General features: G+C 48.3%; 2 protein-coding genes across 2 annotated transcripts in view; one reads left to right on the top strand and one right to left on the bottom strand.

The window, feature by feature from the left end:
• The first annotated feature begins 682 nt into the window (after positions 1-682).
• Positions 683-20014, top strand: part of RAB37 (RAB37, member RAS oncogene family) — a 60331-nt gene continuing 40999 nt past the window's right edge. Inside the window, exon 1 of the mRNA XM_012803193.2 lies at positions 683-1198. Within this exon, the coding sequence (XP_012658647.1) occupies positions 1127-1198 (72 nt within the window). The 5' untranslated portion in view covers positions 683-1126. The remainder of the gene's footprint in view (positions 1199-20014) is intronic.
• Positions 17153-20014, bottom strand: part of CD300LF (CD300 molecule like family member f) — a 23417-nt gene continuing 20555 nt past the window's right edge. The window contains exons 6-8 of the mRNA XM_023511160.1: positions 18798-18820; positions 18356-18496; positions 17153-17993 (exon numbers count right to left, since the gene is read on the bottom strand). Of these exons, the coding sequence (XP_023366928.1) occupies positions 17838-17993; positions 18356-18496; positions 18798-18820 (320 nt within the window). The 3' untranslated portion in view covers positions 17153-17837. The remainder of the gene's footprint in view (positions 17994-18355; positions 18497-18797; positions 18821-20014) is intronic.

The raw sequence follows: 20014 nt of genomic DNA, 5'->3' as shown, positions 1-20014 counted from the left end.
CAATTCCCACAGTAGTCCGCCTCATGCTGTCCTTCTGGAGGGTGACTACTCTGCTATTAAAGGTCCTCCAGCAGAACTTCCCGAGTACTTAGGGGGTGTAGCCACCATCCCCTACCCAGAGAGCAAAATACCTCAAATTTATTGAGTTCTTAGTACACGCCAGGCACTGTTCTAGCCTCTTTCCATGAATTAATTCATTAAATCCTCAGAGCAACACCATGAGGCAAGTCCAATTAGTACCTCCATTTTGTGGACACTTAGGAGAAAGTAAGTAATTTGCCCAAGATTGCACAACCAATAATTTTCAAAACCAAGATATGAATTCTGGAGCCTGTGCTCTTAACAAAACCACAATTCTACCTCTCCTGAACCAGTCGCTGTTAATTCTTGAGATCATGTCTCCTGCAGAGTGTAATTAATTCTCTGGACCCTCTCCCTAAGAAAATGCAGTTTAGCAGAATTTTGTATTTTCAGGAACTCCAGGGAGAGACCCCTCAAGCCCATCGTCTATGGACTTCAGGCTTAGAATTGCAATTTATCTCACACATACTGAGGGAATTCCTTGTCCAGGGACCAAAGGAGAAGCGCCGCAAGCGCCACCAGCGTGGCCAGCGCTGCAAGACTTCGTCTCTGCAAACGCAGGAGGAGCGCTGGGCTGGGCTGTGTGGTGACGAAGGTGCTTGTTCACTGTGCATCAGGAGCCGCGAGCTCCCGGGACTGCAACGGCCCGAGAACGCAGCAGGGTCGCTGAGCCGCAGGAGTCCAATCGCTGAATGAGATACCCACGGACCACCAGCTGGACTCAAATCCCGAGTCCCTGCCAGCATCCCGGAGTCACGCGACAGACTTGGGAGCGGACGGGATATCGGAACTCCGGTCCCAGGTGCACTGGGGCGGTGTCGCTGTTCCTGGTGCTGAAACGCCGCGGGCACGGAAGAGTGCGGCAGCCGGCCCTCCCGGTACGGCGCTGCGGCCACTGCGGGAACTGTCCAGTGCTGAACACGGATGCGGCCCGGACCGCGGGGCTTAGCCCGGAGCCTGCCACAGCCAGCGGAGCCGGGACCCTGCTCCCGCGAGCGCTGACGCAGAGCGCTGGGACAGCGGAGCAGCGAGCTCCAAGCTGGGCATGGACCTGCAGAGACCCGACTCCTACCAGGGGGGAGCTGGCCCTGTCTTCAGCGAGCATGTCCTCCACAAGGTAAAAGTCTCCTCTATTCCCCGTCCCAGTGCCGGGAGAGGACGCCTTCACCAGGAGTTCTCTCTGTTCTCCTAACTTTGCTTTGGGACTTAAAGAGAAACTAGCTTGTATGCGTGAGCCTGGGGGACCCTTTCTGACTGACCCTGTTTGTGGCTCAAAACACAGATGCGTGAGTGCTTGGGAGGGGCCGCCGCTGCCAGCTCAGATCGTCAGGAGCTTCCTTCATTCAGTTAAATCGCCTGTGTCCCTTTCTCCCTCCCTCCCTCCTTCCCCTTGCCCACTTGAACTCCTGTGTACATACACGGAGCACCTTTGCTCTCCTGAACCCTTACAGGAGACTATTTTTGTCCCTATTAGATCTGTTAGCAGTGACCAAAGATCTGACTTTCTGGCCATGGAGAAATGATCTGCAGCACAGATAAACTGTTGTTTTCAAAGCAGACTCCCTATGGCTCCAGAAAACTGCCCTCAGCAGTGACTCATTTCAGCTGCCTGCAAGTGTATACTTATTCCAAAGCCCTAACACGTCCGCTGTGTCCCGGGTCCAAGTTTCTTATGCAACTGAATTTTCAGCAATGCAGTTTTCCTCCTGAAATGGTTGTTGGGGGAAAGTAGCAGCCTCTCTCCAGGTAACAAAATTCATCCCTTTGAAAAAATAAAAGCCTTGTATTTATCATGAGGAATTATACGGCCCCCCCTTTCCTTTCTCTGACTTGGTCGTACTCTGTCCTCCAGCCCTTACATTTCCTACTTGGCTAATGCAGGTTTGCCTGTTAGCCCCCTGAAAGGCTGTGTGTGGTCCTATATGTGGAGGTTTTTTAATCAAAATAATCACTCTGGAGAGTGTATGAATATAAACTTTGAAATAACGTGCTCTGCGTGCCTACTCTGTATTTGTTTATATTTGAGGAAACTGTAGTTCAGAGAGGCCAAGTGACTTGTCCAGGAAAACAGGAAGGCAAATAGCAAAGCTGGTACCAAAAGCCAGGAGTTATGACTCCAAGTTAAGCGCTCTCTTCTCTGTAGCCTTGCTAAACTTCTCATCAGTGTGGTCCTAGACCAGCAGGAGTATTGAGATTACCTGGGACTACGTTAGAAAGTAGAATCTCAGCCCCACCCCAGACTTGCTGAATCTGCATTTTAACAGGATCCCTCGGACATAAATGTGCACAGTAAAGTTTTAGATGCATGGCTCTGGGCCTGTTGGTTATGTCTGACACAAATAAAAAAAAATCAGCCATTGAAGGAAGCAGATCTGTAGATTTGATAGTCTAGTCCGTGTGTCCTCTCCCTCCAGGTCTCTGAACCCTGGGGGAATGGAGAAGTGCATTTTAAAGCCATCACGGTTGGAAGTAAACTAGAATAATGCCTGCGTTGTTTGAGGTGAAGCCCCAGTAGAAAATGCATACAAGCAGAGGATCATCATCACAAATCAATTACAAAATCATCCAGGTGGCAAAATATATGGGCCTATCCAAGTTTAAGCCATCTTGTAAAATATATAAATATTCATTTTGAAAGCTTTAAGAGCTGGAGTTCAGCGTTTTCAAAATATTGATCAGATGTGGTCTTTCCCACATCAGTTAACCACACATAGAACGTATGATGTAGCCTTGAAAACTTAAACTTCCTTTGCATTTATTGATCACAAAATTGAGAGAAAGCCTGTTCCCTCAAGTTCAAAGCCTTTTCAGACATGCACGTATCTATTTGGTCTCTTCACCTTGGTTGTGAGCATCTTGAGAGCAGGAAGTAGACTTGAACTTTGTGATGCGTGACACGTGCGTGTGAGAGAAGTTTTTTTCCTTTTTACATAGAGCTGATACATCCTCCTGATATTATCTTATGATTGCGCTTGACTTTTTATTGTGATCCACTTAAAAGTCTTGTAAATGGGCAAGGTATCGACATACCAGTTCACCTAAAACAATGATGTTTTGTGAAAAGAGTAGCAGCATCGTACACGGAGACCCTCAGAAACTCACACACATTCCTCAGGCACAAGCCCATGGAGATAAGCTCATGCAATCTGCCTGTAAATAACCCATGACTTCTGTGCAAACACCCAGCCATGCCTTCCCAAGTTGAATATCTCCTTTCTCTGGGTGGTGAGATACAGGACACAATGAAATTTCTCATTAAAATTCATTTATATGAAAAGCATATGCCAAATATCGTCCTTGGCATTGGGTGGCACTTGCACTTCAGTGACTACCAAGACCTAGAGCTGAACCGGATGAGCGGGAGTAACTCTTAGAAGATTCTTAGAGTGTGAGCTGGGAGCCGGGAACTGCTTGGAAACATTGCGTTCACCCACTCATCACATGCTTGGAGTTTTTAAATAGAGTTGCTGTTTCACAAATCTGAATATTTGATGCAACTAAATAATTTAAAACATGTGAACAACCTTGCTGCTCTTTTCCTCAGGCATTCTCAGTCCTCTCTTGCTACCAGTCGTGTCTCAAGGACAATGACATGAGTTAGGGGCTCGGGAAAAGCTCACAAATTGGGTCCCTACTATGCCAGAGCCTGAGCTTATGCCCTAAGAAAATAGAAAGATTTTCATTTCATCTTTGCAGAGAGGGGCTAGTTTTGCCCCAGATACCAGGGAGTCAGGACAAAAGGATTCAGTCCAAGCACTTACTTCCTAATTCACCATCAGCAGTGCTCTGATCAACACCCACACACAGTAACTAAACCAAAGTCAGGCTCCTCTGCAGCATCTCAGAAAGACTGGGGGCAGAGAGACATGGGCTGTCCATCCATTCATCTAGGGCAGGCCTCCTCAAACTACAGCCCGTGGGCCACATGAGGCCAGCTGAGGACATTTATCCAGCCCGCCAGGTGTTTTTGCCACCGCTGCCTGCCCTGCTTAGCAGCTGACTCGTCCCAGGGCCTGCAGTCTGGCCCGCCAACGGTCTGATGGACAGTGAACTGGCCCCCTGTTTAAAAAGTTTGAGGACCCCTGATCTAGGGCTTGGTCCTTTTTGCCCTAAAAAAAGGATTATTGAGGAGATTAGGATAAAAGATCTGTGTCCTCCAAAGCATTTCCATTCCCTCTGGCTCTGCTCTGACACCTCTCCTAGGTGAAGGGCAATGGCAAGCAGGTCCCCCCTGCTGTGCTTCCCGCCCCCTTGCACTCGTCCTGCACCTCCACCTTCTGCTCATCTTGTTATTTCAGTATCTCTCAATAATCCACAGACCCCATCTATTCATTCAGCAAACATGTCCTGAATGTTTCCAGAGTGTAAAGAACAAAGTTAGGCATCATAGAGAACACATCAAAAGGTGGATCCTACCTTTAATAAGCTTGTGGCCTACAAGGCCCACACTGAAATTGCTATAATCCTGCATCGGGTCAGAAGTGCCCTGAGAAAGACACAGGACGATGCAGAGAAATGACCCAGGAAGAAGGGGTCACTTCTAACCTCAGTTTGAAACTATGGGTTCTCGCTTATGGCCTCTGATTGAAGTTCACATCCAAGAGAAGCAAGAGCTCCCCACCCACAGCCTCTCGCCCCCACAGAGCTGTCACCCGCAGATCCTAGAGGAAGCCCTGGATATAGCAACATTGTCCTTCCCTGCCAGAAAATATTACCAGGGAAAGACAAAGAAACCATCAAAAGACCATACGCAGCTGTTCCGTTTTCTTCTCCCACTGTTCTTTATCCCATGGGGGCTTTTTTTTTTTCAGTCAAATAACACCAGTCTGTGGCCAGAGAATCCAAATCCAAGGGAAATGTGTGCCTTGTAGGTGAAGAGATTTTCCTTTCGAAGTGGAGAGCATTAGCCCCAGTTCTGGAAAGATTTCCATCCTCAGCTCAGGAATAAACAAGAAGCCAAGAAAGCCGGCTACTCCCTGTGTAATGTTTCCATTTGCTTATTTTCGTCTCTTGCTTCCATTGAAGGCTGATGGATAAATAAATGAAGTGCACATTACATCCGTCAAACTCCGGGGCCTCCTGGGACTCCTCTAGCTAATTGGTGGGTCCTGCCCAGAGCAGGCAGCTGGTGTGGGAGTGGTGCTGCCTGGTTCAAAGGATAACTTCAGCAGGAAATGACAGTGACTCAGTTCAGTGTCTCAAACTCTTTAGGACTTCCAAACTCTTTAGGACTTCCTGTCCTAATCATCCTTCCCTTGAACTTGGAGCCCCTGGATCTTTGGAGAGAAAATGTTTGAGACTTACTAGCATCATACCATGTTTCCCCCAAAATAAGACCTACCCCAAAAAATAAGCCCTATCAGGATTTCTATGCATTTGTTAAATATAAGCCCTACCCTGATAATAAGACCTAGTGATGCGTTTCGGCGTGGAGCGGGAAGGAAGATTGGAATACCTTTTATCTGCCACAGCTCCTTTCTCTGAGCCATTCGCACTTGCGCAGGTGCACATGTGGTAACCACAGTCACAGGCATCCTATTGCTCATGTGCCAATGTCTAGGGGAAAGGAGTTCACACATCACTAGTGCCAGCCCCACCAACAAGGTCGGCTCCCCTGTCAGGTTCCAGAAGATGACTTAACTGTATTTGAATAAATGTAGGTTGTTGTATTATACTTCATAAAAATAAGACATCCCCTGAATATAATCCCTAGTGTGTCTTCTTGAGAAAAAATAAATATAAGACAGTGTCTTATTTTGGGGGAAACATAGTAAGTGGTTCTGGGGAGGGACGTCTGGCATTCTCACGGCAGGAAACCCAGCCTTGCTGCAAGGGAGGGAACAGCCAGAGGTGAGCACCAGGCTGGGGAATTGTTGAAGTGGGCACTTGAAGTGGTTCTAAACTTATCCCACACACTCCTGGCTTCTTTCCTCCACTTCTCAGCAAGAGTTGTCCCTAGAGACTGCAAGTGAGGATGGAGATCACAGCTCCTTTGCTAGCTTGCTCAGACAGTGCAGTTACCCAGCTGAGAGTGGCCCTGGTCCACCCTCCCATCCGCCAACCAGAGGAGGTTTTCTGAGGTCAAGTAAGAGAGCTCCAAGCAAACAATAGGAACTGGAAATCTTAACCCCTGACTGATCGCACCAGAGCTCAGCCGCTCCTGAAGGCAGCAGGGTCCTAAGTGGTGCAGTGAAAATAATGTAACTGTTGAGACAGGCAGCGCTCAAGAATTTCCCTAGCAAATGGTTCCTATTTCCCTGACCTTGATGCCAAAGTCTGCTCCCTCCCTTTGTATTTGCATTTCTGCTTCTTAGTGGACAGTTTCTACTCATCAACATAAGGGTGTTATTTAATAATGTGTGCTTCTGCAAATGCCACTGGCATGCTGTCAGGTATCTTGAACCAAGCTGCATTTAAGCTCAAATTTCCTCTTGCTTGCTTGTCCTCTGCTCCAGCTGCCCTACCCTGATAATAAGACCTAGTGATGGGCGCACACATACACACACACGCACACGCACATGCACACACGTGTGCATGCGCACGTCCACACTCACACATACGTGCCCCTGCTCTCATAAGCTGTAGGCAGGGTCAGTGATAAGGTGTTTTTGATCTCTGTCACCCTTATCTTTTGTTACAGCCTTTTAAAAGCAAAGCAAACATTTCTCCTCCACTTCTTCCTCCCTCCCTGTTTGAATGCTGTATCCACATCATCCCTCACCAACTCTGTTTATTAAAAATTGGTTCTGCTGTTTATCACATTACCCCAAGGGGACAGTCAGGAACTGGTAGCACCCTCCTTTAGCTCACACTGAGAAGCTGTGTAACCTTTGGAAAGAAAACATACCACGTAGGGTGTCACATTTGCAATCCCAGCACTTTGGGATCCCAGGGGGACATAGCAAGACCCCCCATCATAGCAAGACCCCCATCTCTACAAAAAATAGAAAAATTAGCCTGGTGTGGTGGTCCGTGCCTGTAGTCCACTACTTGGGAGGCTGAGGCAGGAAGATCCCTTAAGCCCAGGAGTTGGAGGCTGCAGTGAGCTATGATGGTGCCACTGCACTCCAGCCCAGGAAAAAGAACAAGACCTTGTCTCCCAAAAAAAGGTTTTAAAGCTTCTGGTACAAAGTCTATGTGAGACAGAGCCCTGGGGAACCCCTCCATCCTTAGAGGACAGTCCCAAACCTTTGTCTTTACCCAGATGCTTCTTCACCTCTGGGTCCAGACCCAGGTTTCATTAAGTAATAAAATGAGAGGTATTAAAATCATCTCTGCACTGTAATCTAGACAGACCAAATAAGACTAATAACTGTTCAAGTGTTCATGAAAATAAACACACGGTTCGTTTGTGCAGCATTTCACAGTTTACAAAAATATCTTTAATATATGTATGACCCTGTATACTTACCACACGCTTTTTCCAGTGGATGTTATCATTAATTTTACATTATAGATAAGGAAACAGAGGCCAGATGGAAAAAACTAAATTACTTGCTCGGGGTTACAGCTAGCATCGTGGAAATCCAAATAGTTCTAACAGATCATTATAAACATGTATGTACATGTGCTGGTCCAAGCACTTTACATCTGTTAATTCACTTAACCCTGCAACAATCCTATTTTAATCTCATTTTACAGATGAGTAAACTGAGGCAGAGAGGCATGCAGGTACTTGCCTACGGTCAAATTCAAGCAAGATGGAGAGGCAGAGGATGGAATTAGGAGAGGACAAGGGGGGTCACAGACTGTCATTACTTTAGGGTATAGGCTATGGGGCCTTCAGCTATGTGGAGTCCATTTTCCTCACCCACCCATGAGTCGCTCCATCTCTCCAGACAGGCTCATGTTAATCAGACTCACAAGACCTAAGTATTGCCCTAGATGCCAAGCCACATTATAATCAGCAGATTGTTTACTAAGCATGAAATCTAGCAAACAAGGAGACTTGGCATTGAAATGTTTAATGCGATTAGGCTTATATGGTTTGGTGACTGGCGACACTATGAGGACAGCCTCAATCTACCATGGGGTCTTCCTCCCAAACTTGACCTCTGCCTCTCTCAACTGTGCTTAACTGTGACTTGGGTTGAGGAGGCATGCTCTTCTCTCCAGGTCTGTATTTCCTGCAATACTCAAGGAAATACTTGCCTTTGAGCTGAGAATGCCCTGGCCTTGACCTGGCTGTGGGGAAGAAAGGGGAGGGGATGCTTCCTGTTCTGAAACTTCCATCAGTCATACCCAGAGTTGTCAGCTCATGTTTCTGCCTCTGTCTCACTCAGTGCCTATGTCAAGGCCTTAGAGATTTGAGTTTCAGGGGGGAAAAAACATGAAACAGAAAAATGGTGATTGGGATCATTTCCTTATATCCCACCTCCACCCCTCCCCACATGCCCACCACTTGGAATCTAACCTTTCTGACCGGGAATCCTAAGAATTGACCCAACAGACATTTGCTGGGCACTATGTGTCAGACCCTGGCTCAGGCCCAGCCGGCTGGGTGGATCAGAGGGATGGCCGAAAAAGAGATGACTCAGGTCACATCTGACTTCAGCCCAACACAGCACATGGACCTTGGTGCCCAAGAAGACTCCTTAAGGGTCAGGAACCCCTTGTCTCACATGGTGGGAAGCTGAGCCCCTGAAGACCACAGCAAATTCTCACAGCTCTCCAAGTTCTGAGTCCTGGCTAAACAACTGCTCTGAGGGACTATAAAGCCCACAGGCCTGGTTAGGACAAGGCTCGGCCTCTTAAGATCAATTGACTCTGGGCCCCAACATAGGGATCCCGTCAAGCCCATGTCCAGGAAAGGAAAATGTTACCCAGTGCACTTTTGAGAAGTGCCTGGAGCAAAGATCCAGGGTCCATGCTTGGCAGAGTCCACACATGGAAACAAAGCCGGCTCCCTCTCTGAACATCTCCACATATCTGTGATGAGAAATCTCCACCAAACTCAGAAACATCAAGACTCTGACCCTTTGGGATGTCAGAGTGATACATGAAGAGAGGCTTGAGAAAGACAGAGGTGGGGACCAGATGAGCCTCACAGTTGTGCCCTCAGGGACCTTTGTCCTCCATATCCAAAAGCCAAGTCCCCTCCAGACACAGGCACTTGAGGTGGCCCATAACCACTCTTGTCCTGACCACCACCTGTTCATCTCTGTCCTGTCCACCACCTGCCTTCTCCACCAGCTGTCCTGGCCACCACCTGTCCTGCTCATTGATTAGAGCAGGAGACAGCTCATTAGCAAAGAAGGAGAACTGGACTTTGGATGTCAGGGAAAAAAAAAGGAAACAGGCTTTATCCCAGCTCTGCCATTAACCAACTGTACATCCTTGGTCATTCCATCCAAACAGCTCCTTAGAATTTGCAGAACTCTTACACACACACACTGTCCCAGTCGACTTCCACAGCACTGAGCATAAGCAGCACAGGCATCACCACTGGCTGCAGAAGGGGAACTCTGGTGGTCAAGACCCTTTTGATTGACAAGGACAAACCCCAACTCAAACCAGCTTAAGCCAAAAAGAGAGTTCATTGGCTCTTACACCTGAGAAGGCTGGGATCTGCAGACATCCAGCTCCGCTAGACCCAGCCACTCACAGTGACATCAGTCTCACTCTCTCTGGGTCTCATCACTCTTCCCTCTGCCTGGACTTCTTCTCATGGGGTCCTAGGATTGCCAACGACTCCAGATCACCCTCTCATAGCTCCTGATTTCGACTAAAGTCCTGGTTGTAATGCACATGGGAGACTAAAAGGGTCACACACCCCTCCCTGAACCAGTCGCTATGGCCAGAAGGAATATGATGGATGGAGTGTCATGTGCCCACCTGCAAGGTGCAGTCAGTCCCACCCAAACCCTGTGGGCCAAAAGGGGAAGAAAGTGGTTTCCAAGGAAAATGGGGTGGTACCAGCGGGAGGCTAGTCAAACACAACAGCTGTCCCGAGCTGATCCTGGGTGGGCTGGGTCTCAACATTTTAAATCCTTAATGAGAAGTGACTGAAAAGGAAATTAACTGAACCTGTTATTGTCCCACCTGCACTGGGCTATTTGTGCCTTACACGTGATGTCATTTAAGGCTGAATAACTGGATTTAGGTTATTAATGACTAGACTTAGGAAATGAACTGTTATCACCCTGTAAAGCATTTGGTTTATTGGGGCTGTGGCTGCAGACCTCCCTGTATCGGTAGAAATAGAATTTTCTCTGAAGGAAATAGATGTCAACCATCCAGAAAAGAGTTCAATTTGGGAGCAGGGGAGGAGGACTCAGGAGGTGAAACTCAGGCTGGAGTGACGGGAAGCTCTCCCTCCTGTCTTTGGGACCAGGATCAACTGGCCTGGAGACAACTAGATCTTTCTGATGGTGGGGGGGAGGGCACGACAGCCCAGGGCTACCCCAAGGCAGGTGAGAAGCAAGGCCGAAAGCAGCCCCCTCTGCCAGGTCCTGTAGGGTCCTGCCCTTGGTTTAGAGCTTTCCCTTTGCCAACTGGAAAGTCTTAATCATTTTTGTACATGGGGCCTGTATTCTGTTTATACTCTGTCCCACAAGCTACCCAGCCATTTGCAGCAGTTCTCAAGCTGTGGGCCGCGACCCCTTTGGGAGTCAAATGACCCTTTCACAAGTGTCACCTAAATACATCCTGCATCTCAGATATTTACATTATGATTCATAACTAGCAAAATTATAGTTATGAAGCAGCAATGAAAATAATTTTATGGTTGGGGGTCACCAAAACATGAGGAACTGTATTAAAATGGTCACAGCATTAGGAAGGCTGAGAACCACTGTCCTAGAGGGTCTGAGCCTGGCTCTGTTTTGAGCTATTCTGTGGGCGACCCTGCCTTCTGTGGCCTCACACCACACCTGATTTCAGCTGGACCTCCAGTAACCATGCCTTGGCCCAAACGGCAAAGGGGTGGATAGCTATTCCCCATGCTTGGCACTGTGTCAACAGTGGTGTTCACTGGCAAGGCGTAGCCACCGGCAAGTTACAAGACAGAATGCCAAACCCGGGGCTCTGACCCCAGGCCCTGACTCCTCCCATTACCACACTGGCACACCCCTCCCTAGATTCCCAGGGCCTGTGGGGAAAGGAAGGCTCTGAACAAAGGCTCCCCCAGGCACCTCCCTAGATTCTAGTGAAGCCCTGGCAACAATCTCGGTCTGGCCCAGGACAAACACCAGAGTGAAATCAATGCCAACAGGAGACATTCATTCACAGAGCAGAGACTCTGCCTCCAGAGCTGCTCAGATGAGGCAGGCCCAGATGCAATGAGTCATCATTAATTGGGTCTCAGGAGCAAAGGAGCCAACAGCAGTGTCCCCTGGGGCCTGCCTCCACCAAAACCCAAATGCAGGATAAGAAGCTCAGGAAATCAAGCCAACACCGCTGCTGGGTAGATGCTCCTTCCCTTCACTTGCATGTCTCCTCATATCTGTTTTCAAGTCCTCTTGTATTTTAAGATAAAATACTTTCCCTACCTCTCCCATGTTCGACTTTCCCCTGCCACTTCCCAGACAGCAGAGTGCTTCAATGCAAGGGCACGAGGTCTCCGGGGCCGACCCCTTCTGCCTTTGTGGCTTGTTGATTCTGAAAAGGCCATGTGAAGTTTTGAAATGAGTACACCGTAGGAGCGGGGCAAGCTCTTCCGATGACCAAAGGGCAGGCACTGGCAGTGCGACTAAAACCAGGGTCTGTGACCTGTTGATTCTTTGTCACGGAAACCTTCAGCATCATTGACACAGGACAGAACTCCGTGTGGGAATGCCACCCAGCAAGAAGGCTCTTCTCTACTAAAAGTAGATTTCCACCGCAGAAGGGCTATTACTTCTGTATTTCTGCCTTTAAGTCTGAGCCCCTCCTCAGGGCACCTTTGGCAAAACAAATGAGTTGGTCACCCTCCCTTGATGAAAGGACTGGGCCATGTGTGGATGTGGTCAGAATGGGCTACTTCGGGGGAAAGGACTTGTCCTGGAAGGATCTGGCTATTTGAAGGCATCTTTTTCACAACCACTGGAGGACCAAGGGGCCCTCATGAGTGACACCCTTAGTCGGCATCCAGACAAATAGGACCACCAGAGGCCCTTAAGGGGAAGCTGGGCTACATCAGCTAGGTCATAATAGAAAAGATTTATGTCAGAAAATAGTGTGAATGTCCAGGCGCAGGTAGCTGTCACTGATAATCCTCATGTTATGGGAGGCCAAGGAGAGAGGATTGCTTGAGGTCAGGAGTTTGAGATCAACCTGAGCCAGACTGAGACCTGTCTCTAAAAAAATAGCTGGGCGTTGTGGCGGGAGCCCTTGAACCCAAGAGTTTGAGGTTGCTGTGAGCTAAGATACCATGGCACTCTACCCCGAGGGGACAGAGAGAGATTCTATCTCAATAAAAAAGAAAAGAGTGTGAACCAGATCCGTAGATGTCCGTTCTTAGTCCATGCATGAGTATTTTAGCAGCCCTTGACAAAGTAACCATCAATTTGTAGCAAATTACACACAGGCAACATAAATAGATATTGGCATAAAGTTACCAACAGTCCTTTCTTGGGAAACATTGTCTATTATTCTGAGACTTGGAGTGCTCAAAGGTCCTTTCTTTTATGAAATTATGGTGATGACAGATGGATTAGTAGAAACTTTCTTAACCAATCCCTCACTTAACCAATACCCTTCAGTCTCTTGGTGGAGCGTCCCAGCTTCATGCCTGAGACGTGATGAGCACCCACGACTGGTGGATTCCTCCCTGGAAACTCCACTCACTCCTGTTCTCACTCATTGCGGTGCCTGGTTAACAAGAGTCTGCTATGTTTGGGTCCAAACTTGTTAACTGTAACGAGATAATCAAATTAATTCACTCATAAACTAAGAAGTTAAGAATGTGAGCAAAGAACGTGGACCTATGAAAAAAGAGTGTAACCAAAAGAGAACTACTATTTCTGAAAAACTGAATTGAATGCTTCGGAAAGATTCTATAAAAGCCTGTCATTAAAAGGAAATGCTGTCAAATTGTGAACAGGTGAGAAAAGTGTAATATTGGGAGGAAAAGAAAAATGAAGGTGGGTTTTACCATCAGATACTTTCTAAGAGTCTAGAATTTCTTGCTCCGTGTTAAGGAAACTGGAACTGGAATGCCAGGACAATATGATGTGTGCATAGTTTGTGCAGGCAAAGGAGGGGCCCCCATCTTTCAGTAGGAGTATAAAAAGCCTCTATATCAAAATACTAGAAAATTCATGCACATTTACATATTTTAAGTCAAGTCAAAATAAAACACTTAAAGAAAGAATATAGTATATCTCTTTAATGATTTCTTGGCTTAGCCAACTTTTTCAATGAACTGGCCAATGACCAATTCTGATGACACTGGATAAGATTCTACCTACCTGGTAAAATAAAAGGCTGATCTCTATATCTGTCCCGTCAATCTAAAAAATTACTGGTACATGAATGCAACCAATGTCGGCAGTCTGCTCCTTCCAAGGCATAGTGGCTTTGAATTTTGTTTTCCAAAATGTCAAGCAAAGGTTGCCTTTAGCCTCACTTCAATGCAACATTTATCTTGATCTTGTATCTTACCAGCTCAATATTTTTCTTCTCCCTCAACTGACTCTCAGAAAGCCTCTGTCTTCTGGAAACGAATGATATACACATAGTTCTCAAAAAGAGGCTATCCAAACCCTATAATTTTATCATGTCAAATCTTTAAATAATTTAATATTTAAAGGGTCTGTGACCTGTTGCTTCTTTGTCACAGAAACCTTAGATGGGCTATCAATAACTAGGCACGCAATCAAAACTGAGTCCTTAAATATCCTGGACTTTGTGTCAACAGAATGTGCTTTCCTGGAAACCATACAGCCAGGAAGCAAATGCCATCCTCACTCAAACCAAAGGAACCATATCTAAATTCTCTCTTGAAATAAGGGTGCTGGCCAGCCACCCAAAATCAGCCTTAGCTAAGTCATTATAGAACAGCCGGATATGGCTGAGACAATACCCAGATACCAATCTGTAGACATTATGAAACAATTTCCTCTCAAGCCTCTTGCATATGTACGCCTCCCTCCCCTAGGCCTGGCTACTTCCCCAGCATGCTCTAAACCCTAGCTCAGGCTGGAATAAAGCAGACTGGGTTAGAGGCTGACTCCTGAAGCCAATACCCAGCATGGAAAGAACCCAGACTCTTCCCACCAAGACCCCCAGTCAGAACCTGCTCTGCCCAGCTGTGGAATTGACCAGACTGGTTCATGAATGCCAGGACCCAGCCATCTCCATCTCTGAGGACACAAAAAGTCCCTTTTTAGAAAGCTACAAAAAGCTAAAATCCAGATATCTGGAATTTTGGATAAAAACATTATATCCAAGTAATATGTCTGTCTTGTAGACATTTTTTTTCCTTGAAGTTTCAGTAAGATACTTAAAAGTGGTCAGGGTGGATAAGTCCTTCTATGCTGATTTACCACTCAACTCAGTTAAGACACAACCTTCCACTTCCGGCCCCTGTCTGCTGTCCAGATAAATGTAGAAGCAGCCAGACTCCTCCAACCAAGCCAAACTGAGCTAAATTCTAGTCTGCTGTTTCCACATTTATGTCAGAAGTTTCATGGCAATAATCTTTGCTAAGATCTGTGATCGTTCATTTCCAGAACAGATGAATTCCTCACCATCCAACATGAGCATGCACTTGTGCATTCGGTTTGGTGCTGGCTGCCTAAAATGAACTCAGAATTAAAGCCACTTCATGCCCAGTAGGTGAAAGGGTAAGAGGATGCCCTGGCCCCAGGCCTTCCCTTCTGACCTTTATTCTTATACTTTGATTCACTCTAATTCTTATACTTTTCCATTGCAAGATCTCTCTGTAAGCACTTCTTGCTCTATAAATCTTAAAACAAGCTGTGTCAAAAACAGCCTCACTCTGACCTGACCAGCTTAAAGGATTAGCTCAAGAATGGTTAAGCTCGCTTTTGAGATTCCAAGGAATCGTCTTTGGTGCAACGGGAGCAGGATCTACCCACCAAGATCACCAGTTCCAGGTCCACGTGGGTGTCCATAGCTGTGAGAAGCCAGATGAACCCAGGAAACACTGACAGTGGCCTGCCAGACATGTCCACAGTCCCCATACCCCTTGGGCCACTGACCTGTGGTCCTCAAGCATAGCTTGACCAAGCCTTGATGCCTCTTCCTCTCCCTGACCCTCTATCCCCAGCCTCCTCCAAATCAACTTAAGTGAAGCAATAGATCTTTGTCCTGCAGCCAGAGGGGGTCATGACCCCTCCCCACCCCCCGATTTTCAGGAAAGGAGAAAATCTCTCCATTTCTCTTTTTTTTTTGAGACAGAGCCTCAAACTGTCGCCCTGGGTAAAGTGCCGTGGCATCACAGCAAATAGCAACCTCCAACTCCTGGGCTTAAGCAATTCTCTTCCCTTAGTAGCTGGGACCACAGGCACCCACCACAATGCCCGGCTATTTTTTGGTTGTAGTTGTCATTGATGTTTGGCAGGCTCGGGCTGGATTTGAACCCACCAGCTCTGATGTATGTGGCTGGCACCTTAGCCACTTGAGCTACAGGCGCCAAGCCAGAAATCTCTCCATTTCATACTTCTGGGAAGTGAATCCTAAATTTCCTTAGGTTACTCAGCCCAGACTTCCTTCCCAGAATGATGAGCACCATGGTTTCTGCCCTTTAAGAACCTTTTCAGTGTTCCCAAGTCTGAACTAACTGTGTTATTTATTCATTGAGTCAACCAGCAAATTTACAAGAACCTACCATGTGCCAGACTCTAGGCATGGGGCATGTGGGAGTGAATGAGACAACACACAGCTTAGTGAAGAAGGGGAAGCAATAACCCCAGATACCAACAAATAAATGAGTAAATGCTAGGAAGGAAGTAGCACAGGGGAACAGACGGAGAAATTGGAGGTGGGCAGCAGGGGTTGCTGCCCTCAGGTGGTCAGGGAAGGCCCTGGGAGAGTGACATTTGAGCTGAGATGTGATGATAAAAAAGAAGCTAACTACTCACAGGTCTGTGGGGAAAACATTCCAGGAAAAACAGCCAGTGCCAATGCGCTGCGGAGGGAGCAACCCTCTTCTAATTAGGACAGAAGAAAGGCCTGTATGGGTGGAGCAGAGCAAGTGAGAGGGAGAGTGGAGGGGATGGGGTCCTAGGGTCATGTGGGGGCTGTGGGAAAGAAATCATCAGCAGGGACTGATCATGTTTGTGCTTTGAAATGATCTCTGGTTGCTGGAATGAGAACAGACCCAGGGCAGAGAATGAGAGAGGGAGTCCAGGCAGGAACTGATGCTTGTTGGGACTAGGCTGGTAACCACAGAGGTGATGAGATGCTGTAGAATTCAGTATATGAGGCAGGGTGTGGTGGCCCACACCTGCAATCATAGCACTTTGAGAGGCCGAGATGGGTGGATTGCTTGAGCTCAGGAGTTCAAGACCAGCCTGAGCAAGAGCGAGATCCCATCTCTAAAAATAGCCACATGTTGTGGCGGGAGCCTGTAGTCCCAGCTACTTGGGAGGCTGAGACCAGAGAATCACTTGAACCCAGGAGTTTGAGGTTGCTGCCAGCTGTGACACCACAGCACTCTACCAAGGGTGACATAGGTAGAGTGTTGCCCTATGTTGTCTCAAAAAATAAAAGAATTTGGGATATGAGCTAGACGGGGGCTGCCAAGACACTAAGTCCAGTATCTGTAAATATTCATTAACCATCTCTGTGTGAACTTCTGTGTGAGTGTGTACACCCACATCTTTGCGTGCACACACACACACACACACACTAAGCATGGCCAGGACTCTAGACTCTGGAGCCAAAAATGCCTGGGTTCAAATTCCAACTCACCTGCTCACTAGCCATAAAGCTTGATTCAAGTCACTGAACCTGTATTCCTCTGATTCCTCCTCTGCAAAATGAGGACAATAATAGAAGTCCCCTGAGGGGTTGTGAGCATTAAACTGGTCACTAAATGCAAAGCATTTAGAGAGAGGCACTTGCCAATTTGCGTATGAGTTTCCCATTGCTGCTGTAACAAATCACCACGAATTTAGTGGCTTACTGAAAACAACACATTTATTCTCCTACGGTTCTGGAGGCCAGAAGTATAAAATCAGTTTCACTGGGCTCAGGTCAGGTGTTCTTTTCTGATTCCTTCAGAAGGCCCAGGGGAGAGCCCGCCCCTGCCTTCTCCCGCTGCTAGAATCTGCAGCGCCCTTGGCTCCTGGTCTCCACACTCCACCCTCCACTCTCGTCATCCATCACCTTCTCTTTTGATCCTCTTGCCTCCTTCTTCTAAGGACCCTTGTGATTATGTTTGGGGGTCCCCTTAGCATCCAGAACAATCTCCACTTCTCAAAATCATTCACTTAAATACAAATGCATAGTCCCCTTTGCCACAAAGGATGACATTCATAGGTTCTGGGCATTAGGACAGATATCTTTGGAGGTCATTATTCAGACCACTGTACATAGGAAGCCATAAATAAAGGTTAATTACTATTATTGTTATCATTATCATCCTTATTATTCCCATGGCAGCCTCAGGGTACATCCCCAGTCCCTCTCCCCAGCTATGTGGGAGAGGAGGGGCATCCAGGGAGATCCCTAACTCCCTGAAGCCCCCTGAGGCTAGGTCCGGAGCTGGGGACACTGCTGGCCAATCAGGAAGAGGTCCTGGTGAGGACAGCAGGGGCAGAAAGCTGACAAGCCTGGAAGGTGCTCACAGGCCTGGCGTGGGGTCCGGGCTAAGGCCTCCTGACGGTGCTGTACTCTGTGAGCTCCTGGTGGCTCCCACCAGACACGTGGGTGGTGTGCTGGCCAGTGTTGCTGTAGGTCGGTTCCTGATCCAAGATGCCAAAAGACAGAGATGCATAGGAAACTTCCTGCCTTGGAACCGGGTGCTGCAATGAAGATGAGCGTAAGATCAGAGAGGCCAACGGGAAGCTGTGCCCATGGGAAGAGGAGCCCTTGGATTAGACAGGTGAGGGGAAGACCCTTCAGAGCCTCTGATGTCAAGCATCCCCTCCACTCTGCCAGGCACACTGGGCTTCAGCTGGGACACAGCAGATCCTCCCTCAGCTCTGCATAGGGCTGCATGTTTCCTACAGAACTCCAAGTCACTTTGGCTCTATCCTGCCCTGCACGAGGACCATGGTTGACTGGTCCCTGAGGCCACCTCGCTGTGCCCATGAGAGCAGGAGAAAGCCCATCCTCCAAGGATGGCCCCCACCCTGGCATCACTCAGCCCCAACAAAAGGCTCACCATAGTGACATATTCCACTTCCACCTGGGAAGCGGAGGGGGGCTTCACAGAGGCCTTTTTCCGGGAGAAGTTGGAGGAGGCTCCATTCTGCTGCAGGGTCAGGTTTGCGTAGCAGATTTCACCCTCCAGGGGCTGCAGAGCCTGGGACAGGGAACACAGGCTGGGGCGTCACGAGACCCGAGTGTGGGCACAGGGTCTTCTTCTGCAAAGGTTCGCCAGCCTCCTCCCAGGCCCTCCACACCCTACTTCTCAGGCTCCCCATCCATGTTCCCCCAGGCTGTTTCCAGGCCCCCCATCCTCCCAGGCCCCGCAGGGGACCAAGAGTGTGGGGGCACTTGGACGTGGCTTGTCTGACTCTTTTGGACCTTCTGGAAGATGGAAAGGAGGAAGGCAGGGGAGGAGCTGCCTGGTCTCTCAGGTCCTCCCTTGGGAACTCTCTTACCTGCTCTGGAGATACCCCAGAGGCTAAAAGACAAAAACAGTCTAGAATTAGAAAGCCCATCCTTGAGATTCACAGGGGCCCCAGCTGTGGAAGAGAAATATGTAAGAAAAGGCATGAATGAGGCTCCAGGCTGAGAGATGAGAACATGGTTCTAATCTGACTCCTCAGATGACACATTCTGCAACACTGGTCTTGTCACCCCTCTGAGCTTTCATTTCTCCATTGAAAAGAGGAAACATTTTCAGGCCAGCCCCCTGTTCCTGCATCATGGATCTGTGTGATCAGCTGATCAGGTGGCCCTGCCACCATCAGGTCCCTTGGGATTAAGTTTCTTTCTGCAGGATCCCAGGCTCAGCCTGCAGAAGTTCTACCTGTGACTCCACCATTTCTCTCCACAAGGCATCCTTCAGAGATCAACCCAATGGCACACCTACCTTGGCAGCCGCCCCACTGGGCTGTCTAACCTCCTCCCACCCCCAGGGCCTTTGCTTTATCCCCCTGAATTCAGGGCATCCCTGCCTTGCATCCCCCATGCTTGGTTGCACTGGGCAGTGGGAGCTCAGTTATTCATGTGCAGAGACAGGATTGCACCAAGCCACCCCCCACCCTGAGCAGAGTGTATGAGCTAGGGGGACACAGTATGGACCTATTTTCAGGTGGCTGCTAGTTCCTATCTTCTTTCTGTCCCTTGGCCCTTCCCTGCTACCACTCGCATCCCCCCTTCTCTAGGGACAACTAAGAAACAAGGGGCAGGGGGGGCTTCCCTGGGTTTTAGTTTCAGAAGATTAGATACCAAGGGACACAGAAAGTCTCAGAATTTAGACCTTGGACAGACTCCCCAAGCCATGGAGAGGGAGAGATGTTGGAGAAAGCCCGGGAGCTCCTGGTTCCGAGGAGGGAAAGGGTGCCATTACTGAGAATGTGGAAGTGAAGCCAGACCGGAAAAGGATGCAGTTGGGGCCGGATCACATGATGTGTGAGCGCAGCTCCTGGGCAAAGAGGCTCCTCCCGGCAGAGCTAATTCACGTGGAGCAAGTAGGTCTCTGCTGGGAAAGGCTGTGGGCAGGGGAGTAGCAGGAGCAAGGGCCTCCCCAACCTTTCTGAGCAGACCCAGAGGATTGTTGTGTGAGTGATGTTCATGTGTGTACACACAAGTGCACCTGCTCTGTGTATGCATCTGCTCAGGCATGCAGGCGTGTGTGTGTGTGTGTGTGTGT

Source organism: Otolemur garnettii, unplaced genomic scaffold (genome assembly GCF_000181295.1).
Source record: "Otolemur garnettii isolate 467f Iridium unplaced genomic scaffold, OtoGar3 scaffold00018, whole genome shotgun sequence".
In the NCBI taxonomy this organism is placed as follows: domain Eukaryota; kingdom Metazoa; phylum Chordata; class Mammalia; order Primates; family Galagidae; genus Otolemur; species Otolemur garnettii.
This window is presented reverse-complemented; position numbering and strand designations above follow the sequence as displayed.